The sequence below is a fragment of the Chanos chanos genome, chromosome 1 (genome assembly GCF_902362185.1).
Source record: "Chanos chanos chromosome 1, fChaCha1.1, whole genome shotgun sequence".
Lineage (NCBI taxonomy): Eukaryota > Metazoa > Chordata > Actinopteri > Gonorynchiformes > Chanidae > Chanos > Chanos chanos.
In genome coordinates, this window is record NC_044495.1 from 29,067,598 (window position 1) to 29,089,833 (window position 22,236).

At 39.8% G+C, this 22,236-nt stretch overlaps 2 protein-coding genes across 2 annotated transcripts; both read right to left on the reverse strand.

Annotated features, from left to right (window-relative positions):
- Positions 1-2,701: 2,701 nt before the first annotated feature.
- On the reverse strand, positions 2,702-9,516 carry fam3c (FAM3 metabolism regulating signaling molecule C). Its single transcript, XM_030773620.1, has 10 exons — positions 9,395-9,516; positions 8,470-8,521; positions 8,121-8,225; positions 7,950-7,973; positions 7,407-7,530; positions 5,046-5,104; positions 4,769-4,819; positions 4,592-4,676; positions 3,542-3,668; positions 2,702-3,185 (listed from the first exon to the last, which is right to left on the reverse strand). Exons 2-10 carry the CDS (start codon positions 8,483-8,485, stop codon positions 3,096-3,098), a joined length of 681 nt encoding a protein of 226 aa, XP_030629480.1. The 5' UTR covers positions 8,486-8,521; positions 9,395-9,516; the 3' UTR covers positions 2,702-3,095.
- Positions 9,517-10,051: 535 nt separating this feature from the next.
- Positions 10,052-21,495, reverse strand: LOC115816830 (sortilin). The gene is made up of 21 exons (XM_030780013.1): positions 21,259-21,495; positions 20,519-20,581; positions 20,036-20,109; positions 19,601-19,703; positions 18,986-19,153; positions 18,625-18,698; positions 18,216-18,262; positions 17,711-17,847; positions 17,150-17,233; positions 16,605-16,665; positions 14,503-14,658; positions 14,114-14,211; positions 13,772-13,871; positions 13,509-13,680; positions 12,842-13,035; positions 11,853-12,045; positions 11,502-11,618; positions 11,265-11,391; positions 10,834-10,934; positions 10,393-10,510; positions 10,052-10,066 (listed from the first exon to the last, which is right to left on the reverse strand). The coding sequence occupies exons 1-21, from the start codon at positions 21,493-21,495 to the stop codon at positions 10,052-10,054; spliced, it is 2,439 nt and encodes an 812-aa protein (XP_030635873.1).
- Between the last annotated feature and the right edge of the window lie 741 nt (positions 21,496-22,236).

Sequence of the window (22,236 nt, forward strand, 5' to 3'; positions counted from 1 at the left end):
ATCACAAGATTTAATCAGAAACAGTACTTCACAAACAACAGGGGGGGAAATGAATACATCCGACATACATCGCTTTGGCCGTTTCTGTATCACATGGCTTTACATTTAACACAGTATACATGAGGGGACTTTTTGTACACACTGATCTACCATTCACTGTCTACTGAGACTGAACTCAAGTACAGTGGACGACCAAGGCACTTCATTAGTTCTTGTAGAAGGATGAAATGAAAGGGAATTTTAAGTAGTACAAAGATGAACTTGTGTGCAGTTGTTTGCATCTCCGATCAAAGATGTATATTTGCGTACATCAATTTAACTTATATATTACTCGATTTTTGTGTAACAGAATCAAACATCGTTATTGAATTTAAGTAATTTCAAGTAATTAAGTAGTAACGAGGAGTCATTAATGCCATTTCAGACCGAGCACGACACAAGAAAAAACACAGCATCTTTATCAGTAAATGAGAATGTTAAAAATTAGGCTACGTATCCCACTTTAGGTAGCTGATTAAAACTTAATACGGCGCCTGAACTCTCCAAAGTGTTGCTCTGAAGACAAGTTATCACAAGAAGACCTCTTCAATAACAACTATTAACATTTTCGTAAACTGAGGGCAAGAATTCTGACAAGAATTCTGATTAGAATTCTCTTCCTAACAACACAAGAACGTATGTAGCAAAGCTCTCTGCTTCATTTTAAATTTCACCGTTTATCTCAAGATTCCTTGAAAAGAACAATAAATGGTCAAAATCAAACTCACTTTGACAGAAAAATCTGCATAGACATGTTAGGCAGGCTCACAAAAACCACATAGGCCAACAGTTACAGTGAACTGCTGCGTTAACATGGCTTTTGCATATCAAACTATGTCCTTGTATTTTTGGGCACACAAAGCTCTGCCCTGTTGCGCTAAGCATGCGATAAACTTGCACAATAATGCTCTGAGAGAAGCGAGCAAAACACTTTCCAGCTCACTTGGTATCAACATAAATACTCTGGTGCTGCATCAGCCAAACAGTACAACACTAATTATTAACCAAGCCTGACAGAGTTTAGAGCCGAGTGCTAAATACAAACTTGTATTCACATCCTATACAGACCCTGGAGACTGTATGATTAAAGATCTATCTGATAAAGTGCCACAGTAATAACAACCAAAGTTCTACCCCTACAGAGCTCCCACCTGAAACATTATATTGTAAAACACTGTCATATTGTGTATAAACATCATTGCTTTCTTGGGAAATATAATGGCCATCTAAACTGAGACAAACTGACAAACTGAGACTCCAGTTTCTCAAGATATATCACATAAAGACAAGTGATTTGGACAACAGCTCCCCACGGAGAGTTTCAGCATAATAAATAATAAAAAGAGGTCAAGACAATTTACAAACGAGGGCTTCAAATGAAAAGGAGAGCATGGAGAAGCTTCAAAAACTCTGGAAAAGTAGTCATGAAGGATAAGAGTACAGTGAAAACACTACAAACTGTCTTCAGAATCTGAAAATAATCATTTCAAGTAAGAAATGGGGCCTTTGTGGTTCAGTTAAAAAAAAAATTCTTTGTCTTACATTGCATCTTGTGGTGTTAAGAGGACATCCTAAATGGAAAGATGTGTGAGAATGTTATACTGAAGGTATTAGTTTCCTCTGTCTGAGCTTACACTTCTTTAAGAATAATTCTTTTTAACTAATCTGTCGTCAACAACCCCCACATCCAAAAAAGGAGAGACATTCATTTCTATTGTATGGAACATACATTCAGTCCATTGATTGTACATTATCAGTAACTTTCAACTACTGCCGACCCTCTCTCCTAAAAATCACACAGATATATACATATTTTCACAAGCACTTAACAAAAATGACTGACACATCCACAAAAATTTCACTAAGGACAAACAAACACTTAGCTGAGAAAACAAAAGACACTCATGTAGAAATTCACTCTAAAATTCATTAAATTAATTTGGTATTATTAGTGTGTTCATAATAAATCATTCCTCCCTCTTGGGCATTTTTAAATATTAGAAAATTTTTCACAGTGATCTTGGTGCTCATGGCTAACAAACTGCAGTAAGAATCACCCAATGAACTTCATGTCCCTATTCCAAAAAATGCTCAAATTAAAAACACACAGGACAGAAAAAAAAACAAGAACAAAACACTTCAACACTGAAACATCATAGTAACGGCAGGCAAGTATGAGACAAATCTAATTTAAGTATAAAGCATCTCTGAGTTTGGACCATTTTGTCACCTTCTGCACCTCCCCCAAATCATATCCAATCACAGGTCGGAACTCAGCAGACTGTCAAACCAAAGGACCAATCAGTAAGATTTTCATTGACAAACGCAGAATTACATCCGTTCTCCAAAATGGAGCAAAAAGTGCAAAGGATTAAAGCACTTGAAGACCTCTGCATACCAAGTCCTTACTTTTGTATATGCTACTCAGGCAGGTGAAGGCACAAGTGGGACTTGATATGTTCACTTGATAAGCAATTTAACACTTTCTTTTTTTTTTTTTTTAGTTTAGTTTAATTTTGTTACTATTGGCCAATGGAACATAAAAACTATAAACATTTTTTTTTGGGGGGGGGGGGTTGTTCCCTTTTCGAACATAAATATAAATATGTTCAAAATTTAAATATTTCTGACACAAAAAAACAAAAAATACATAATCTAAAAATACATTATTATCTGAAGGCTGTATTGCCCACTGCCAAATCTCTCCATGCATTGCATAGTAGCTATGTTTTTACAGGTGACAGAGTAAAGGCACTGGCATTCATAAAACTTTTCAATACAAAAGCAAGAGGTTTTGGGTCAAAAAGGAACAGCCAGCTGTCACACTCTGTATGATGTATGTCTGGTGGAATGCAAACTTATACAAAGACACAATATGTTATGGACTTTCAGTAAAACACTATGCTAGACTATGCCTACAAAGAGCGATGATACATCAACAGATCTTCACCATAGCCTTACTGATTGGACCTTGAAGAGAGTTTGACAAAGTGTCGGGTAAAGTCAGCAGAGTTAAGGGGCAAAAGAACTTGAGAATAGGTGAAAGAGGTCTTAATTCACTCCCGTCTCTTTGGGATGCAGCCTTCCATCTCCAGGACCTCAGGCCAACCTTCGTACTTGTTGGTCTCAGCATTGTTTTTGATGTGCTGCAGAGAGTAAAATAAATATAAAAAAAACAGGTTTATCTACGATTTCTTTCATAACACCATAATACCACTACAGTATTTGTCCTTTGAAAGCATCTCCGTTTAAACAGTGCTTGTTACTGGTTATTACGATATGTAGGTATTTCCTTCTCTCTTTTAGCATTAATAAGGGAATGATTTATCAGGACCACCCCATGCAAGGTTTTTGAGGTATTTCTGTGCTCTGGTAATCGACAGTGTTTACAATAGTAATAAGGAATGGGGGAAGTGTCATTCTGGTTTAACTAATTTGACAGGATTATAGACAGGTGGCAAGGTGACAACTATGTTTAAAAAGACGGGAGAGGTGTGCTTACCTGCTCAAAAGGGCTCTTGGTTTTTATGCCTTTTCCTCCGACAAAGATCCAGTTGTCACGGAAACCCAGTGAGCTGATACTAGAGCTACCCAGTTCCGAGATCATTTTCCTTGCCTCATCGTTGAGCCTGTGAATCAGCCAATCAGCCAATCAACCAACCAAAGTCGATGCCCAGCCAAAGAACAAACCAATAAACTCACTGATGGGCATGATTGAGATTACAGTTTCCAACAAACCCTTTGTGAACAACCACTAAACCATGTTATTAATGACAATGTAAAATCTGTGGGCCTCTGTCCTTGAAGTTCTCTCTATGCAATGATATTCATAGTAAATTTAAAATATTTATGCTAACTTGGGAAAGAAAATTCTACGAAATTTTTCACTTTTTGTAAAAAATACTTTTTTTAACTAAAATAAAAAAAGAAAGAAAGGATGAAAATATTTTATCGTAGTATCACATTTCAGAGTGGATGAGAAAACACTGATGGATCTTATCAGCTGTACTATGAATACTGTGTACTCCACTCTCTGAGCTTCTCCCCGCCTTTCGCCCTATGAGCAAGGGGATAGGCTCCAGCACCCCCCGTGACCCTAACTAGGATAAGTGGCTTAGATAATGAGTGAGCGAGTGAGTGTATGTGTGTGTGTGTCATATGGGCCTTAAATAAACAGATTTAAGACAAAGATGTATTCTGACTGTTTTCATCATGGTAAGAGTGGTCATAAGTGCAACAATGCTACGGAAGTAATGTTTACTCAGAAATCCTGTCTGGCATAAAAATGGTAATTGGTAGGTACAAATGACTGTTTCACACAGACTCATAATAAATAAGGGATAAAAACCTTTAAAATCTTTACTGTTAAATCTTCACCTGGGCATGAAGTTGCATTAATTCAACATATTTCAGGACATAATCTATTAAAATGAAACTGAATAAAGCCAGGAAACACCCCAGACTCATACAGAACTTTTCTTAAGCTGTTGACCATCACTGCACAGGGTCAAGACTGATGAAAACATGTGGAGAACAATGCGTTGGCTCTTACTTTGAGGCTGAGTCGTCAAAAGTGGCCATCATGACGACTGTGCCATCCTCTATAGTCTTAAGGAAACTGATCAGCGTGTTGACATCTGAAATGTGGTTTTATGATTTAGCCATCTGAACACACGAGTGTTTAAAAAATCTCACTGAGGATATTTATTTGCATGAAGTAAAAGTTCACCTCCTGCCCACATGTCAAAGGAATCTGTCTTAAGGAGCTCGCCAGTCTTTCCTGTAGGAAAACACAGATACACATACATTAGAAATTCTTTGAGTTAATAAAACCATTTAATTTTTTAAAGGCCATGTTATTCATATAGGTTATAGGTATCGCCTTCAAAAGAATTTATTATAATAATAGTGCCAGACTCAAAGCTGTTTGTCAATTATTCATAATAGAGTTGAACTACACACTTAGTTTCAGCGAATGCTGTACTGTAATATGAAAAGAGCTGTACCATTAACCAAGGCTATGTTTATCCCCCGTCCCACATTGTTCTTCACTGCACTCATTAAGCTGTGGACAGAAACAGGATACAGGCACTCAGGTCAGCACAATGCAAAACAACAGAACTCTTCTACTGCCTGTAAGGAGACACTCCCTGACCTGTACACAAAGTATCTCACTCTCACACCTCACATTAAATAAGCTCCCCATTATGACTACCTCTCTGGGAGAAATACTTTTGTTTGCTTACGACTGCTATAGGGTCCAGTGTTCTGTGGGACACACTAGGAAGTAGACATTTAGCTAAAAGTTCATCCACTAACTAGGAAAGCTTACTTTGAAGTAAATCCCCGAGGCCCTTTTAAAAGCTACCAATGGGAACAAAGGAGAATAGAACTCTGTGTTGTGTGTGTTTGTCAGATAAATATATGAGGTTATTAAATAAATGTGTAACAGTGGCAGCTGGTGAGCTGGAAACAGAGGAGGAACAAACCTCTCCTTTAAATCTATCATTAATTTCGACCTGTTCCTGTTAATCCGCTTTGATAAACAATAAAACTAACGATTCACAGAATAATTAACACCAATCACATAAACAGAGTAAATGATTACCACTGTCATTTTGTTAAAGTATTATTTCTCTTTACTGAACTGTGTAGCAATTGTTATACCCACAGGTTCTTGTAATCTGTGGATAATTGTACTTTTCGCTCTCTGCCCAACGTCAGGGAATATTAATGTCAAATGCACTCATTTGATTTGCAAGATTCTGCCGTTTAAATGTTCACGAAGCACCATGGATTGTCTGAAGCTTGTGTGCTATAGCGAAAGCTACAGCCTGAAACTGTTTAACAAGGATGGCAATTATCTGAACACATATTGGAAATCTAATCCCTCGATGTGTTTTACGTTGTAGCTTTCTTGTGTTACGAAATTCAAATTTAAAAAACAGAAGTAAGGTTACTGAAATCGAGGTTAATTTCTGAGAATGAACTTTAAGGGTAGAAAAACCAGGATCTTTTATCTGTATAATGCATCAGTGTTGAGTGCAATGCACAATAAAGTTTAGCAATCGGGCCTCAACTAGTATGCAAAAAACAGCAACGCTGTCACAAAATGACACTGATAATAAACAGTGTAATGGTTCTGAAACCAACACTGAAACCATGATACAAATGTCCATGGTCTCCTGTCTTGGTTCTGGAAGACGGAACCATGACACCCCCTGCAGTACTACAGTAGCAATGGGCAAAAACAAGTGGATAAGACGAAAGCAGTGTGGCGGCATTGTTCAACTGAAATCCATTATGTTGCTGCCAGTACGTCAAACATGATTACTCATTTGAGACGGCAATATGCAAATGTGAATATCACTGGTACAAGGAAAAAACAGAGTGGAGTGCAAACTGGAAATTACGGCCAGCTTGCCACTATTTAAAGGTTTGTGCAAGTTTATAAGTATACAAGTAAATTCATAATAAATGAAAAGAAATTTCATGTTTTGCATGTCTTTTTTCACTGTACCAAAAACATACCAAACTGCGACTTCAAAACCGAGATACGCACCGAACCGTGACCTTTGCATACTGTTACACCCCAACTGATAATCATTTACTCTATTTACACAACTGGTGTTAATTATTCTGCGAATCGTTAGTTTTTAAAAGATTAAATCTCTGTGATCACACACACACACTGCGAGCAGTGAATTTGACCTCTGCGTTTAACCCATCCTTACACATCTGTAGTGAGCACATACAACTACTAGGCAACAAGGGGTTAAGTGCCTTGCCCAAGGGCACTTCAGCCATGGACGTTTTTCCTGCTGATCCTGGGAATCGAACCAGTGACCTTTCGGTCACAAGCCCATTGATCTAACCCCTAGGCCACAGGCTGAAACTAATGATAAATTTAAAGGAGAGGTCTACTCCTCCTCTGTTTCCAGTGCACCCGCTGCCACTGGTGTGTGATAAAAGTTTAGGAACTGTAAATAATGAATACCAGAGGTGTAATGTTCACCCTATTCGCTGTTCAGCCACAGTTCCATTTACATCACAATTTGGGCTTAACAAAAATCGAACCAACTCTTTTGCTTGCTTATGACAAACAAAATACCAATCTGTGGTTCAATACACATGGAGTGAGAACAAAACAGTTTTCAGTACAAAACAGATAGGCCTACACACCTATTTATACAGTCAATGTGTGACATAAGAGAGGAAAGTGCTGGAAGGTCAACGTGAGTATACACATCCTGGAATAAAGAAAAGAGTGTGTGTGCAAGAGTGCATTATAGGTCTGGTAGTGTGTGTGTGTAAAACTAGATGGATACAGACAATGGAGATTTATAGTACGTGTAAGTGAAACCTACATGTTGTCCTCCAGGCAGATTTTGGGCCCTACAACACTTGCTGCTCCACTGGCCATTTTAAAAGAGAAGTGGCCTTCTGGGCAAGCTTTAGAGAGGCCACATTTGTGGTGCTGTGGCTTTGTTGCTGTGGCAAAAAAAAAAAAACTTTAATACATAAAACACAAACACACCACATTTCAAGTTCTCCATAAAGCACACTCCCCTGTACTTGAACAAACAGAAGCGAGAATACACACCCTGTCTAAAACCGTATGACATATAATCTATCCTACCAGGAATTTCACACCAACATCCTTATCATGCTTCCAGTCCACTATTCATGTACCACTTCCATAGGGAGGGTTTCAGCACAGCCACCAGACTATTTACATATGCTTGTGTACACTGGGTGGCTCTTTTGGCTCTGCTTATGCATTGAGCCAAGACAATACAAGACATCCAAGCTGGAGTCATTTTACAGAGCAGAAAAGCATTTGTGTAGGTTAGGTTATATCTGGTTATTATTGAGATGGAAAGACTTTGAGATAAAGACTGTGCACTTACGGCCTTCTGTGGGTGCAGACCTTGCTGTAAAGAAAAAAATATATATGAAGTTGGAGGATCGGCTGGCATTGTCACAGAATTATGTCTATCAGCCCTACAGATCGTACTGAGGCAATGGCTATGCTTCCTCTTCCAAAATCACTACTTTTGTTAAAGCAAAAGAAAACTCACTGAACAGGCGTCCTAAACTGAAATCCATATCAGTTTCAATGAGCTGGAACGCGAGGAAAACTGCCAGGAAAAAAACCGACACTAGCGCAGCCAGTTTCAAGATTCCTGTTGAGGTGAGAGGGTGTGGAAGTTACAGTCACCTACCTGTCTATTAAACTCCAAATTAAATTTTTGATGAAAAAATGTATGAAACGCAAAATCTGACGGCAGTTCAAGGCTAAGTGTACCATTAACATGAAGACATGAGAAATGAAAGTAATATGCTGACATAAGGCAACTGATAATTTGATCTCTATGATGCAAATGATTTGATCTCCATGATGCAACCGATCAGTCGATCTCTACCTACCTCCAGCTCGCAACATCTTGCAGGAAATGGAAGTCCGAATAAACTGGAACACCTGGAGGAGGAACCGCCAAAGAGTTCGCATACGGGTTGCCAAGCTGGATTTTGTGATCCCGCTACCTATATCTTGTGCTTCTTCAAAGAACTAACGTCTGGTTTTAGTTAAGTCGGCAAAAACTTTTATTTCTTTGGAACTAAAGACTTATTGCACCAACTATATATTTGGGCTATACCACAAAAGATACAAATTCACTGAGTTCAGAAATGCAATCACTTTCAACTGTCCATGTTCCCCGGCTAGCACATGTATTCTCGAAAACCAAAAACAGCTATGTTATTCATTGCTACCTTGTTAAAAACTCCCAAAGTTGGTCAATGCTGCTGATGAATAATAAAAGAATAATAAAACCTTAATAACCACTTGAGGACGATACATAACCAGCACTGAAATGTCAGGAGACGTTAGCAATTCCGTCTGCGTCTACACAATTTACGCTAGTTTGCTAGCATAACAGCTACTGGAGCTATGCTATTTAGCCTCGAAGCTGGTCTGAGCATTGTCCGAAACTAAACTCAGTTATTTATGGTAAACAATTTAATTTCTATTGTTTACAGAACAAGCTAGCGCAAACTAAAAAGTTAAGCTAAAAAGCGCCTTGTAAATACTGTTGGGACAGGCATGCTAGTTTGCAAATATATCAAAGCTAACCTTGGTTGACTCGTCACTAACTACGGTTATGTTAAATGAAAGGGTTATGCAATAAAAACAGTTTGACACTTTACGGATAATTCAAGTGGACTTAAGAGGTAAAAGCCTCTTTGATGACTTTCCATTATCCTGGCTGTTACGCTGCATTGTACTTATTCACCAGAGTAGTACCACTTGAAAAAATATATATAAAGCTGAATACAAGGGTAACTACTATACCTCGGCAACAGGAACGACAGGATTGCCTAGTCAGTTTTGTATTAGGCGATGAATTCTAACGTAGTACTTCCTCACTGATGTCGTGGACAAACTCAGTGAGCTGTCTTGTTACACGTACATCTACCAATGCCAACTGTTTCAGGCTCCACCATAAACTGAATAGTGGGCGTCAACCTGCTCTAAGTAGTAGTGAACCAGAAAAAGAGGTTAATACAGTTTAGTGTAGTTTCACTCCGAGGCTCATACCCCTGAAAGTTCACTAAAATATATATGGGGTGTTCAACACCCTAATCCTTTTAAATTTGTCAAATGATGGTTTCTCACATACTAGGTTTTATTGCTCAAGCAGGGCATACAACAGCTTATGCAGGGTTCCCAAATTTAGAAGACATTTTTGAGGAAGTTAAAAACAACTTACATAAAAGTCAGTAGAAGACATCGAGTACAAAAAGCCAATAGAAAAGTTGTTCAATTTGTGATATAATCCTACTGCTCATACATTAAATACTTTATTGATCCTTAACAGAGAACCAAAGAACAGCAATAAATAAGCAGAATTGATTTGACAAGTTCCATATTGTCCAAACACATTGATTCAGTTAGATGAACCAGGACTGAGGGCAAGACAGTAGGAGATTCCATGGTGTGTGGTCATGTTCACTCGATGAGATCCTATAAAAGACAAAATAACATGATCCACAAGCACATTTCATTAGATCACGACTCAAAACTTCACAATGACAGATTTATAATCTTTTCAATCATTCCACAATTATTGGAGTCTTGCAAACATGGCTTGGGAATGACTACCAAGAAATCTCAGTAATCTTAACCATGTAACGAAATGTTTTCTTCTATTGTACAGTGTAGTCTGGCTCTAATTTGAGTACTATGCAAATTCCTTTCCAACATCACCATTTCCATCTGAGATAAACCAGGGCGGTAAGGGTGGTGCAGTAAAGTGTTCGACTATGTCCCTGACAAGAAGCCAAACTCACATCATCTGAGTCGTCCTGGTAACTCCCTTGGCTGGTGCTAACCCTGGTGCCACTCTCTGGACTAATGCACAAGTCATCCTCAACCTGTCTCAGAGCAGAGAACCGGTATACCGGTGCCCTGCAGGGGGCAAAACAGCGCCAGTTAAGAAACAGACAAGGCATTTTCTGTCTTCACATTTCTCACTTCAATATCCTTTGACCACCCTAAGTGGATCAGTATATGCCAGCAGTATAAATTATACAGAGTTCAATTAATCAAACCGATATTAAGTTGCAAAACAACATGGTTCATAAGACCGGTGCACAACTGATATATAATGTACGCAAAAAAATTAAGTGTGGGGTCTCTCCCACCTATCTAGTCAAGTCTCATCAGCTTACATGAATGGTCAGATGGTATATAGGATACATAAATGCAATTTTTTGACGAAACGGCCTTACCTTTGCCTGCATCTCACCTTCCTACAGGTGACAGCAATAATCACAGCCAAAGCAAAGATGGTTGTGCCAGCACCTGTCATAATCAGCACTAACGTTTCTGTCTGTTTAGGAATACAAACATGGTTTTATGGGTTTGGAGAAACTTAAAATGAATGGTGCAGCATAGAAAGAGTTACATCAATCCTTTATCATGTAGCACTGTTACCACTCCAGGTCTTCATTACGGCTATATAGACTCATAACCTCACTTTTGCAGAAGTTATTTTATACTCAGTATTCTATTTGCATAGCACATTTTGTAGTACAGAGAAGTCTGAGGTTTGGCAAAGTTTGAGGAAATCTGAGAATGCAATAGTCAAGTAGTTCAGGTGAGTTGTCCTTTTCTATCTAAATCTCTCAGGAACATGTGTAATGGTGGGATTGATACACACTGTTCTGTCAGAGTTGGGGCTCCTGGATGAGGCTGGAGTCACAGCTCCACAGTGTCTTCTGGCAGAGTCCAAACTTCGAGGAGGGGTGAACCCACCTTCACACTTATCGCTGGGCACCTTTCGGTACCTGAGCCACATGAAGGCAGCATGGTCAGACAGGTTTGTGCGTGTATTTGTACATACATGTATTTGTGTGTGAAAGAGAAGTTGAGAAACATATCTTTTGATAGTTCTTACCCTGATGTCTGGAGCTCTTCAATTTCTCCATTTAAACAAATGCCAAGAGTATGATTCACAAAGTCTGGCTGTTTAACACAATCAGAGCTGTTCTCATGGCGATAGTAACCATAGTCACTGTTGGTAAAGGAATAGATGGTGAAAATTTTCTCCAGCCCTCTCACTGTGTCTGTCACTCACTCACTCACTCACTCACTCACTCACTCACTCACTCACATGATTCTCTTGTGTTCTTGTTTTAAACAAACCACACATTTACTTCACACAGAAGAAGAGGAACTGATGCTGCAAATGATAGTGCAAGTGTTTCAACAGAAATTAAACAGACCCATACCGAGATATTTCTCTTACCACATGTAGTCTTCCCTGGTACATGGACAAGGGGTCTGTTGCCTGCTGGCCACAAAGTCACGTCCATTTCTGCAGACAGATAGCCTCTTAAGTCTCCTGAAAGTCTCCCTGTAACCAAGGATGCATCCATCAGTCTCAGAAGCACTTCCATCACTGGAGTGGGCCAGCCAGTCAACATAATCCTGTTCCTCACCTAGAAAAATGGATGGAACTATTTAGAGTTTATGTTTCTCAGTGCTCACATGTTGCAATGATTTTACTGGTCGCTCTGTGAAACCATTTGTGTTCGTTACTTTTGTAAGACAGCGGTACGAAAGGCAGTCCAGGAAGGCTACTCTTTCTTTAACATTTTTGGTGAGTAGCAAGTCAGTAGTTTCCTTTATTGTTCTTTGGTGGGAGTGGCCTGCATCACTGTGGCCGTAGATTATATTTTTATTGTTTGCTTGTTTGTTTTAAGGGCAACTGTATCACTAATATTGTGCAAAAGAAGTTTTAGATTTGAGTGTGCTTTACTCCCCTGATCAGTTGGTCAAGATTAGTTGTTAATAAGTTTCGTTCATTCATGTCTTAGAGAGCAAAATCATTTTCCTTTGGAAGTGCCCATTGGGGTAAAGAAAGCTTTGGTGGAGAAGTAAAAGTGGCAAATATATGCCAAAATCACCCTACAGATGACTGAAATTATGAAATCCTGACTAAACATTAGAATCCAACTTTGAGTCCAACACATTTTATTGTAGGTTAATATACTGTTCAAAATGTATCAGCTTGGCTGTAAAACCTGGAGTACGTTGTACAATCTGCCAACTCGAAAGCCATTGTAACAGTGATCATAGTTTTCCACCCCACATTACACAGACAACATGACAGTAACACACATACTGCCATTTCAGTGCAGAGCACAACTGCACAGGGAGAATGCAAAACAAGGTGCAAAGCATTAGCTCATCATCTTCATCATCACCATCATCATCATCATCATACATTCTTACATTCTCTAGTGACAAGACACCCAAAGTCGATGGTGACAGCCACCCACATTGGCTGATCGTCGTCATCTGGCCTGTATCCAAAGACACTGATGTTCATGGTCTTTGTGCCTGGCTCAGACGCCAGGCCTGCAAAGAATATGGCCTGCTCAGTAAAGTTATATGTCTTCCAGCACTGGCCCTCATCTGTGGAGAACCTGAGAATGAGAGGAAGAGAGAGAGAGAGACAGGATGATAGGTATATAGCCTACTTAAGAAAAATTAAAAGTTTACAGACTTACTGATGTAACTACTAACATGAATGTCATAGTAGCAAAGTTGACTTTACTATTTCTGTGAACACAAGCCACTGAATGCTGATTCCACCCTATACTTCAGTGACATTGTATGACTCTACAATAACACAGAGGAGGCAAGAATTTGTTGCCCTACTTGTATAGAACAGACTAAAGCTGTTTGACAAGTCATCTTGCACAATGCTTCTGGAAAATTCCACCTCATACATCTTTACCACACAGAAATAATGCTAATGTCACAGATTCAACAGAGCCGTACAATTGAACTGAATGAATCAGCCCTTCCACTGAGTGAAGACTGAGTGCTTCACAAGAAATAAAATAGGTAATGTTGCTTGGAAATACTGGATTATCACTGACATCACTGGTCTTACTTAATAGAGTTCACTTGTCGATCTCTGTGGGCTTCCACAGCCACAATGAGTCCTCCTGAATCCAGGATACTGTAGTGGTGGGGTCCCCTGAGTGTAAGTCTCCATGTATAACCCCCGTCTCCGGAGACGTATACATCTGGCTGGGCTGCTGATATGGAATCCCCTACGCTGCCTGTGAAATCGTACAGCAGAGAGCTGTAGTCATATGATGAGAACTAGGCAGTGGTTGTCATTCAGTATGAGTGGCTGGGCAGGCTGGTTACCATGGGCAATGACCAAGCCAACAGCTGCAGGGTCTGATAATGGCAGCATTGGGATGATGCCGCTGTAGAGGCTATACTCGCCGTGGATGTGCAGGTTGCACTGTTGAACACACATGCAGTTACCTTTGAGTGAAATAATCAATTATATGGCAACAGGAAACATACATAGTTATATTTGAGCTATTACACAGTTGTACATTGGCACATACTACACACCTACCCACACATACAAACAAGCATTATACGAATTGACATAGCTATCTTTGAGAAAAATGACAGGAAGACTCTGTCAGTTTCTTAATTTGTTACAAACTCCTCCATCAGTTTTATCAATACACACACATTTTTTACATGCTCCCCACATTCAACATTTTTTGGCTTTTGCAGGGGTCTCCATTCTCCTCCTCTGTCGAAAGAGATGACCGTCCGAATTCGCCCATCTGAGACAAAAGAAACATAAAACACCATTGATTTGGTATAGGTTCATCAAATGTCAGGCACTCTTCTATCCAGTCACTACATACTATCAGTGGTGAAAACAATTGCAAGGCTCAAAATAAACCTATGTGAACCATAGTCCTTGATAGATAAACGTTGTTCTTGAATATCAATCTTTGATGCATTTTTCATTGAGAGGTGTGTTCAGTAATTTAGGTGAAGTGGATTACCCAGGCTATAGGACAGATTAAGTAGAAGATCATTTGTTTGGAGAATCAGTCTGCTGTTCTTACCCTCCTCTAGCACATTGGTCAGGTATACCCCCCTCAGTGAAGTGACATTGGTGAAGTCACTCTTCCCTTCCCCTGCAAACAGGTGGCGCTCTAAGGACTTGGAGTACAGGATGCCTCTGTCATCTGACGTGTAAATTGTTCCGAAATAAGTGTCCTCTATGTGGGCAAGAACCAATAATCAGGCCACAGACTGCAGATAAGACGCATCAGTTTCACACACGCATACACACACGCACACGCAAACGCAAACTTCCCATTCCCCCACACATTCTCACACCACTGTTATTTATAATCAATTTAAAAGCATTTCCTGATGTTTAGTGAAATTTCAATTTTAATATGTACCCACTGCTTTTCAAAGTACAAAACTAAATAGCTTGACTCAGAGCTAGGAAAGAGACCTCTTAGAAGTTTATTCAAGTGTAGGACTTTGTTCCACCGCTCTTTTAACAGCTAATTATGTGATTCGGCTAAGGTCGTTAGTAGGTGTTTTAGATCCAAGTGGATGAACATCAGAAGTTTCTTGTGGCAGCTCAGACCACGTATGGGATTTCTGTGGTGTGGGTAATCTTCTGTGCAGTCTGATGCTAATCCTGTCAAACAGCTGCATCTGTGATGGTACTAAGTATCATTATATTAAAAAAAAGGTGTTCAAGCAGCCAGACAAGTTTGCACCACATTTCTCCTAGCTCTCCCTGTGGTATATTTTGGGGGGCTCCTTCAGTTTGATTTTATGTTTAGGTGAGGCTGGGTCGGTAACAGCTCCATCTTTTGTATTTGTATTCTGTATTTTTGTCTGCTGTTTCATAGATTATGGTTGGTTTGAGTGTTTATTTTACATTACAAGACTTGCACATCTGTGTGAGTATGTAGGCCTTTCACCTCAGACATTCACTTTCTTTAAGCCTTCCATGTGTGCTCTTTCCCTTGTCGCTCTATTCTGTTCTGCTGGAGCAATGTGAGTTTTTAATAAACACTGATGCCACCTCAGTTTTTGCTGATGTCGCCTAAACCTGGATTTAATCTTTCTCACAGCGGTTTTACCACACACCAAGAGGACTAAGGTTGTCATAACACCAGGGACAGTCTGACTACTTTATCCAATTTCTGAGCAAATATTTTTTGATTTATTCACTAATATTTATATTTACAGTAAAACATAAAATCTTGGTGAGCTCAAAGGTACTCTGGTGACTGACCTTTAAAAACACAACATTCTGACTTAGTCCAAAACCCGAGTGTGGTATTTTACACCCCCCCCCCCCCAAAAAAACAAACAAAGCCCCCCCAGAAGATTAGTTCATTACAGGACCATTTCAAACACACCTAAAAAGAACTATAGCCCTTAATTTATTCCACTAAGGACAGCTCCTAATTAATTCATTATTCAAGTGAATGAGGCCAAGTGAAGTTATGATTTCTTTCTAACATTTTACAAGTTAGCTATGACTCAATATGTCATAACCAGCATATGACAGAGTTCAAACAAATAGAACAGAATAAGCCTAGAAGATTCTCTGTGTTTGAATTGCAATACATATGTTGCTTTGTGTGTGTGAGCCTGAATACCACACCCTCATGTGTGTAAGAGTGTGTCAGCTGAGTATCAGCAGAAAGACAACACCATTTTATCTCCTTATCTCACTCCAGTCCCTCCCTGATCACTGCGGCTCAAAAAGTCTCCTGCATGATTTTCAGATAGATCCTCTATGCCTCTGACCCCGGAGGATCAGCCACACACACACTCTGTCTGCAAAAATTCAGTGTGAACCGTCCTCACGCTAAACGCCTCTTTCCTTTCACAGACTGCTGACAGCTGAGGTGTGAAACATCAGTGCTAAACGCTTCTGTACAACAAGTTCATGACTTCAAGGGGGAGCTGTTTGAAGAGCACTCCTCTAACTTTCTGAATAGACAGTGTACACGGTATTCATACTCTACATCAGGAACAATGGACCGGCATTCTTGGTTATTATCAGTTCAAGAGCCACATTGGTCAGACTTAGAGTGGAGTAAATCAGTTTCTGGTATGTTACTAGTTGCTGAGATAGTACTAGTGAAAGATGGTGAAATGTTTGGTAAAGAGAAAGTCTGTTTTATACCTCCAGGGGTGTCCACATGCATGAAGATCATGTCCTCATCGCCATCAAGAACCGAATAAAACTGTAACAGGGAGCAGACACATAGAGGTGTGATTATCAATGAGTCATATGTGTGTGTGTGTGTGTGTGTGCGTGTGTGTGTGTGTGTGTATGCGCGCAGATTCTCTAATCTTTGTGTGAAAATGATTTTTTTCTGTCTCATCAGCAGCTTGCATTTTGTGAAGTGATGAGGTGATGAGCCACCTGCATCTTAACAATACACCTGTGTGTGTGTGTGTGTGTGTGTGTGTGTGTGTGTGTGTGTGTGTGTGTGTGTGTGTGTCTGCGCGTGCGTGTGTGTGTTCTGAGAACCGTAAAACTAGCTATACCAGATACTGGGTGTTATCTCTGTTGTTCATCTCTTCCGTTGAGCTTTGTAGAGGACATAGGAATGCCAACTTGTCTCTTTCAATATTTGCTAATAAAACAGGTCTTATGTCCTATATCATCTCTTGCCCTGTATCTCTATGTGTTTCTGTAGTGGAGTGGGATGGAGTTCCTCTCACCTGCTCTGTGCTAGCAGAGGGTAGCTGGGCTTTGTTAAAGGTGTCACCTTGGTCTGAGGACACATAGATGACACGGGGTGATCCCTGAGAACACAGAAGAGCCAGGTGACATACTGAAACCTTCAGATAAACCAAGCAGGGTCACTATCAGACTCTTGTGCGCAGACAGAGTAATGGAAATACAGTTTCTGGACATAGGCTTTGTGGGTGAGGACAAACAGACATATTCTTGTGGGTGAAGTGGACTATGTGGGTTGTGTAACAAAATTTTACATCCAGTTCCGTGTTTTTCCTTTGTCGTCAACTAGTTTTGTGATACATTCAGAGACACACTAAATGAGTTTGGCACATTTGTCACCTCACTTTCAAAGCGGATTTTAGTATATTTCTAGAGGACAATCCTTCCTCAACACAAGGTCAATTTTTCTTTTATTGCGACACACTAGGAAATGGCTGAGGTCCGAGTCAATCAGCTGTGGACTCATATGTGGGTGGAGTCACACGTACAGAATTATATATTCATAAGTAAGATGGGAGACAAGTGTTTTGCATTTTTCTCACCAGACTCTCCATAACAGAGGTGAAGAGGAAGCCCCCAATGTAGCCAAAGGAAAAGACATTCTGGGAAATGGTGGTCAACGTCTTTCCAAGGTCCTGCGTTCGTTTCAGAAAGAGCTTTCCTCGCCTCTCTGCCTCCACTGCAATGCAAACCATTTTTACAATGTTTTTATATTACTGCGTGATTTACCAGGCTATACGCAAGAGCACACAAGACCTGGTAAAAAAAAAACCTCTGCTTATACTGTTCCTGTATGAGATGGCTGTAAATTAAAGTGTAATATTAGCATAGTACTTTAGTGACACAGTTAAGACATAGACAATGAACTGGAGATAAACACTGATCACACACTAAAGCAAGTGACCTGAAGAATAAGAGTGTGTTCTTTATTTAGACAGTGTCATCTGTTTTTCCTCAAAAAGAAAAAAAAGAAACTAACAAAAGTCTTTGTTTATTTTTAAAATCAATATTTACTTTTGCTAATTATGAACAGTTTTGTAAACTCACCTGTTCCTTTAGGACTTGAGGCAAAGAAGAGATTAATGCCAGCTCCCCTTTAGACACAGAGAGAAAACATGAAAGTAAGAAAGCAGGTCCAGTTCAGGTCTGTGACACAGTAATACAGTTGTATGACTCCTAACATAGTCTTCACAATCAAACAGAGGACCTCAAAAATGAGGTTATTATTCCAACAGCCAGAGATTACAAAAAAAAAAAGGACAAGATCTATTTGAACACCGAGAAGTATTTGTATGTGAACACATGTTCTTTGTGCGTATTGGATTGAGCAAATATAGTCTTATTATAAGTAAAGGTAAAGAATGATCTCTCAATAGGCAGTGCAGGCACACCTCATGTGTGACTGATTGTTTCCTAACAAAAAGGCATCACTCTTTCATTGTACGCTCTGTCTTACCACATGAAAGAGTGAGTCCCCTCATGAATCATGGTCCATTTCTTGCCAAAGTCCAGCGAAAGCCACAACCCACCCTGAAAGCAAAGCCACAAATGGTAAACAAGCTGAAGACGTGCCGGAGGTCCTGACTGAATCAAATTACTTTTGGACAGTTCTTATTCAGTAGATTAGAACAATGAGGTATAAAACTTTAGCTAACAAGTCAGTGACTAATGATAAAACATGAAGGTGATATAGGCTAGACATGGGGCAGATATACAACAAATTAGTTGGCAGACAAAAAACAACATCTAATATCTCATCACTTTGAAGTCACTTGGTGGAACTTGACCCAGATCCTCCTGCCTTATGTCTTACGTACATCTATATCGATGACCACCAGGTAGTCTGGGTTCTGGTAGTGGAAAGAGATTGCCTGGGCAGGATGAAAGGGGAGCTGAACAGATTGAAAGGTCAGGCCAGAGTCCATCGAGGTGAAGATGACCCCTCCTGTCGTCTCAAAGATGGGCAGGGTTGCTGTCAAAATTACCTATGAGATCCCACAGCAAATGTGGAAAAAGGTTGCAAGAAACATTCTGAACAAGAAGGGTCTCTTTCCCAGCTAAAAGCCCACTCCAACACACACACACAAATGTACAGGATGTGAAAGTCTGTGTTTGGGGTTGGTGTGTGGTTTTCACACTTTTTGGGGTTGTTGTGAACAGAGCGCCAGGGCTCTGCTGGTAAAGCATTCTTGGTCATGTGTGAGTCATGGAGTTTGGTTATCACGGACTCCTCTTCTGAACTATCTAAGACTCAATACACATACCCGCATACACACTAACAGATTCACACAGACTCCTGTACAAATACAGACTTGCACCAAGCTGATCTAAAAAAGAAGAGGCTTTTCCATACATTAAACCTGGGCTGTTTCAATAAATCCTTTACAGCAGCTTTATCTCATAAAAATGAACCCTAAGAGGTGTATACTCACTCTCTGAGAGTTTCCCGGCCCTACGCAGATCCCAAAATCCTTTCTGATGAAAGTATTATTGATAGAGTGAGAGATGTCATGGAAGGATTTCCCATAGTCTGCACTGAGTAAAACGAGGGAGAAATCTGAGAATCAGTCAAAAGATTTTGTATGTGTGTGTGTGTGTGTGTGTGTGTGTGTGTGTATGAGAGAGAGAGAGAGAGAGAGAGAGAGGGAGAGAGAGAGATACATATATACATATTCAACTGAAATATTTCTGACTGGATAAATGATGTAAACAAATGCAGATTCTACTGGCTGGCTCAACAGATGTTCATGAATTTGAACAAAAAATTTAAAATGCCCTTAAATATTTATTTTGGTACACATGGGAAACCATTGAAAAAAATGGTTCATTTGTCAATGTATAGATGAGTAACCATCTTTTGCATTTACCTTCTGTATAGTCGACTGGAGCCGTCAAAAAATGAATCCAGGGGTGCACTAACTGTAGATAAGACCAAGATTACCTGGGGGAACAAGACAGACTCCTCAGCATAACTGTAACTTACATCTCCGCTGGCATTCAGCTGCCTAAAGAATACTAATTTTGTTTATTTCACACCTGGGGCCTCGTTCTTTCAAAATCAAAAATGATTTAACATAGTGTACTTTCATCATGGTGGCGGTTTCTTTCAACACAAACACTTAAAGAAAGAGGCAGTTGCTGTACACCACAAAGTGTCACAAGTTGCGGCTAACGCTAACTAGGGTATTTTTTTCCCCCCAACAGAAGCTTGACTGCAAAAATTAAGGAACTAGAAGAAAATGTTTCATTTTGACGCCAGAACAAATGAAAATTTGCTAAAATGTAAAAGAAAGAAGCACTGATCAATGGCAGGTTAGCTAACTTAAAGTCTTCAGTCCTAAGAGCCTTACCCCTGTGCCATCTCCCACCCAGGTTAGTATGAAACTTGAGCCATCATCTCCATGGAACCCTGTCTAGAAGAGAACAGAAGAAGAATGGGCCAGGTAAACTCATTTACCCCTTTTTGAGAGGAGATGAACTAAAAGGGTAGGTAGTCCTTTGTGTCACAGATTTTTTTTTCAGTGGACAGAATTTTACATTGTTCAGTTTTATTGTCTGTTGACTGTCTCTGTGATACACGTTTTTCACATAACTGTAATCCCCAAACTCAGAAAACATTCATGTTTAAAAATGCGATGCAAAAAAAATGTCATCATGCTTAATAAAGTATAATAAACATTATGGATTCTTCTTGTATTTAAGATGGGTCTTCTACAAAGTGATGTCAGAACTGTGAGGCTGAAGTAACCCTCCCATCAGAAAAAAAGCCCTAGAACGAATGTAGTTGTAGGGGAAGCTCCACAGGGGGTAGTTCCTATCGAATTAGACCCTAGAACTGTTCGGTGCGAAAGCGCCTAATATTTAAGGTGCGACATCAAAGGACCATGCCTTGTGTACAAGCAGACAGAAGTCCCATGACAGTTCAAACAAATACAAGATTTGAAGTTGAAATTCTTAAAATGTATGTTTACTGTAGGTTCACTCACGCACTTGCTTCACAGCTGAATAAAACAGTACTTTTTCTATTGTCAGCTGCCTTTCTGGCCAGAGAGTAATTGAAATTTAACAGCAGTTAACTCGTTTATCTTACCTCATGTGTGTTTTCGTCTAGAATCTTGTGTTCAGACTGACTGACAGGCGCTTTGCATGCAGTAAAACCTGAGGTCTCAGACCAGACATCACGCTTTTCCCGTGAGTGACCCTCCCGTTGCTGCATATCCCACTGGGTGAAAGTCACTGTCCTCGGGTCCTGTTTCCAGGGACTGACAGACCCTACGCCTAAAACTACCAGCCATGGACCAGCCAAAACCAGAAACCCCCACGTCATTCCTATGATAAATATAACTGATGATAAAAAGTCTTGAAATCCAGCAACGACATCGAAAATGACCTTTGTCCTTCGCTATACTTTCAGAGTGAAACTGTCGCTTGTGAAGTGAGTGATGTCGTGGAAGGAGGGGGGGGTGTGTGTAAAATTTGCATAATACTGCGTACACGAGTTCACTAACACACGAGAGTGGCCACAGTAATGCGTTTTGCTTTTTAAATTGGATCAATGACAAACCGTAAAGCAGGCTGACGGCACTATTCATGCCTTTATCGGATGTATAATCTGTATAACGGATCTCAATTCCCAAGAGTTAATTTCAGAGACAAGAGTCACTTAAGCATATTGCGGTAGATGCATTACAGCAGGCGAGTCAATGATCAGAATTAATGTCTCTAGTTTCACCAATTTCTCAAATGAAACTTTAACAAACACATTTTGCACTCAAAACTGAAATCCGCACATTTCAAGATAGGCTGTTTGGCATATTTCAAGCTTAAAACGATACGCTACTCCACAAAGAACACTAGATGTCACACGCGCACACAAGTCGCAAGCTCTAAGATAAGAAAAAATTAACAAACGTATTGTTCGCTATGGAAGCCCGAAGGTGCCATGAATTTACATTTAATTTAGATTCCGTTTTCTCGATTTATTTATGTGATTATCGCGAAATGACGACACTTTGTGTTCTCGAGATGGCGCCATAATTAATTCAAGATCTCGAGAAAACAACTGTTT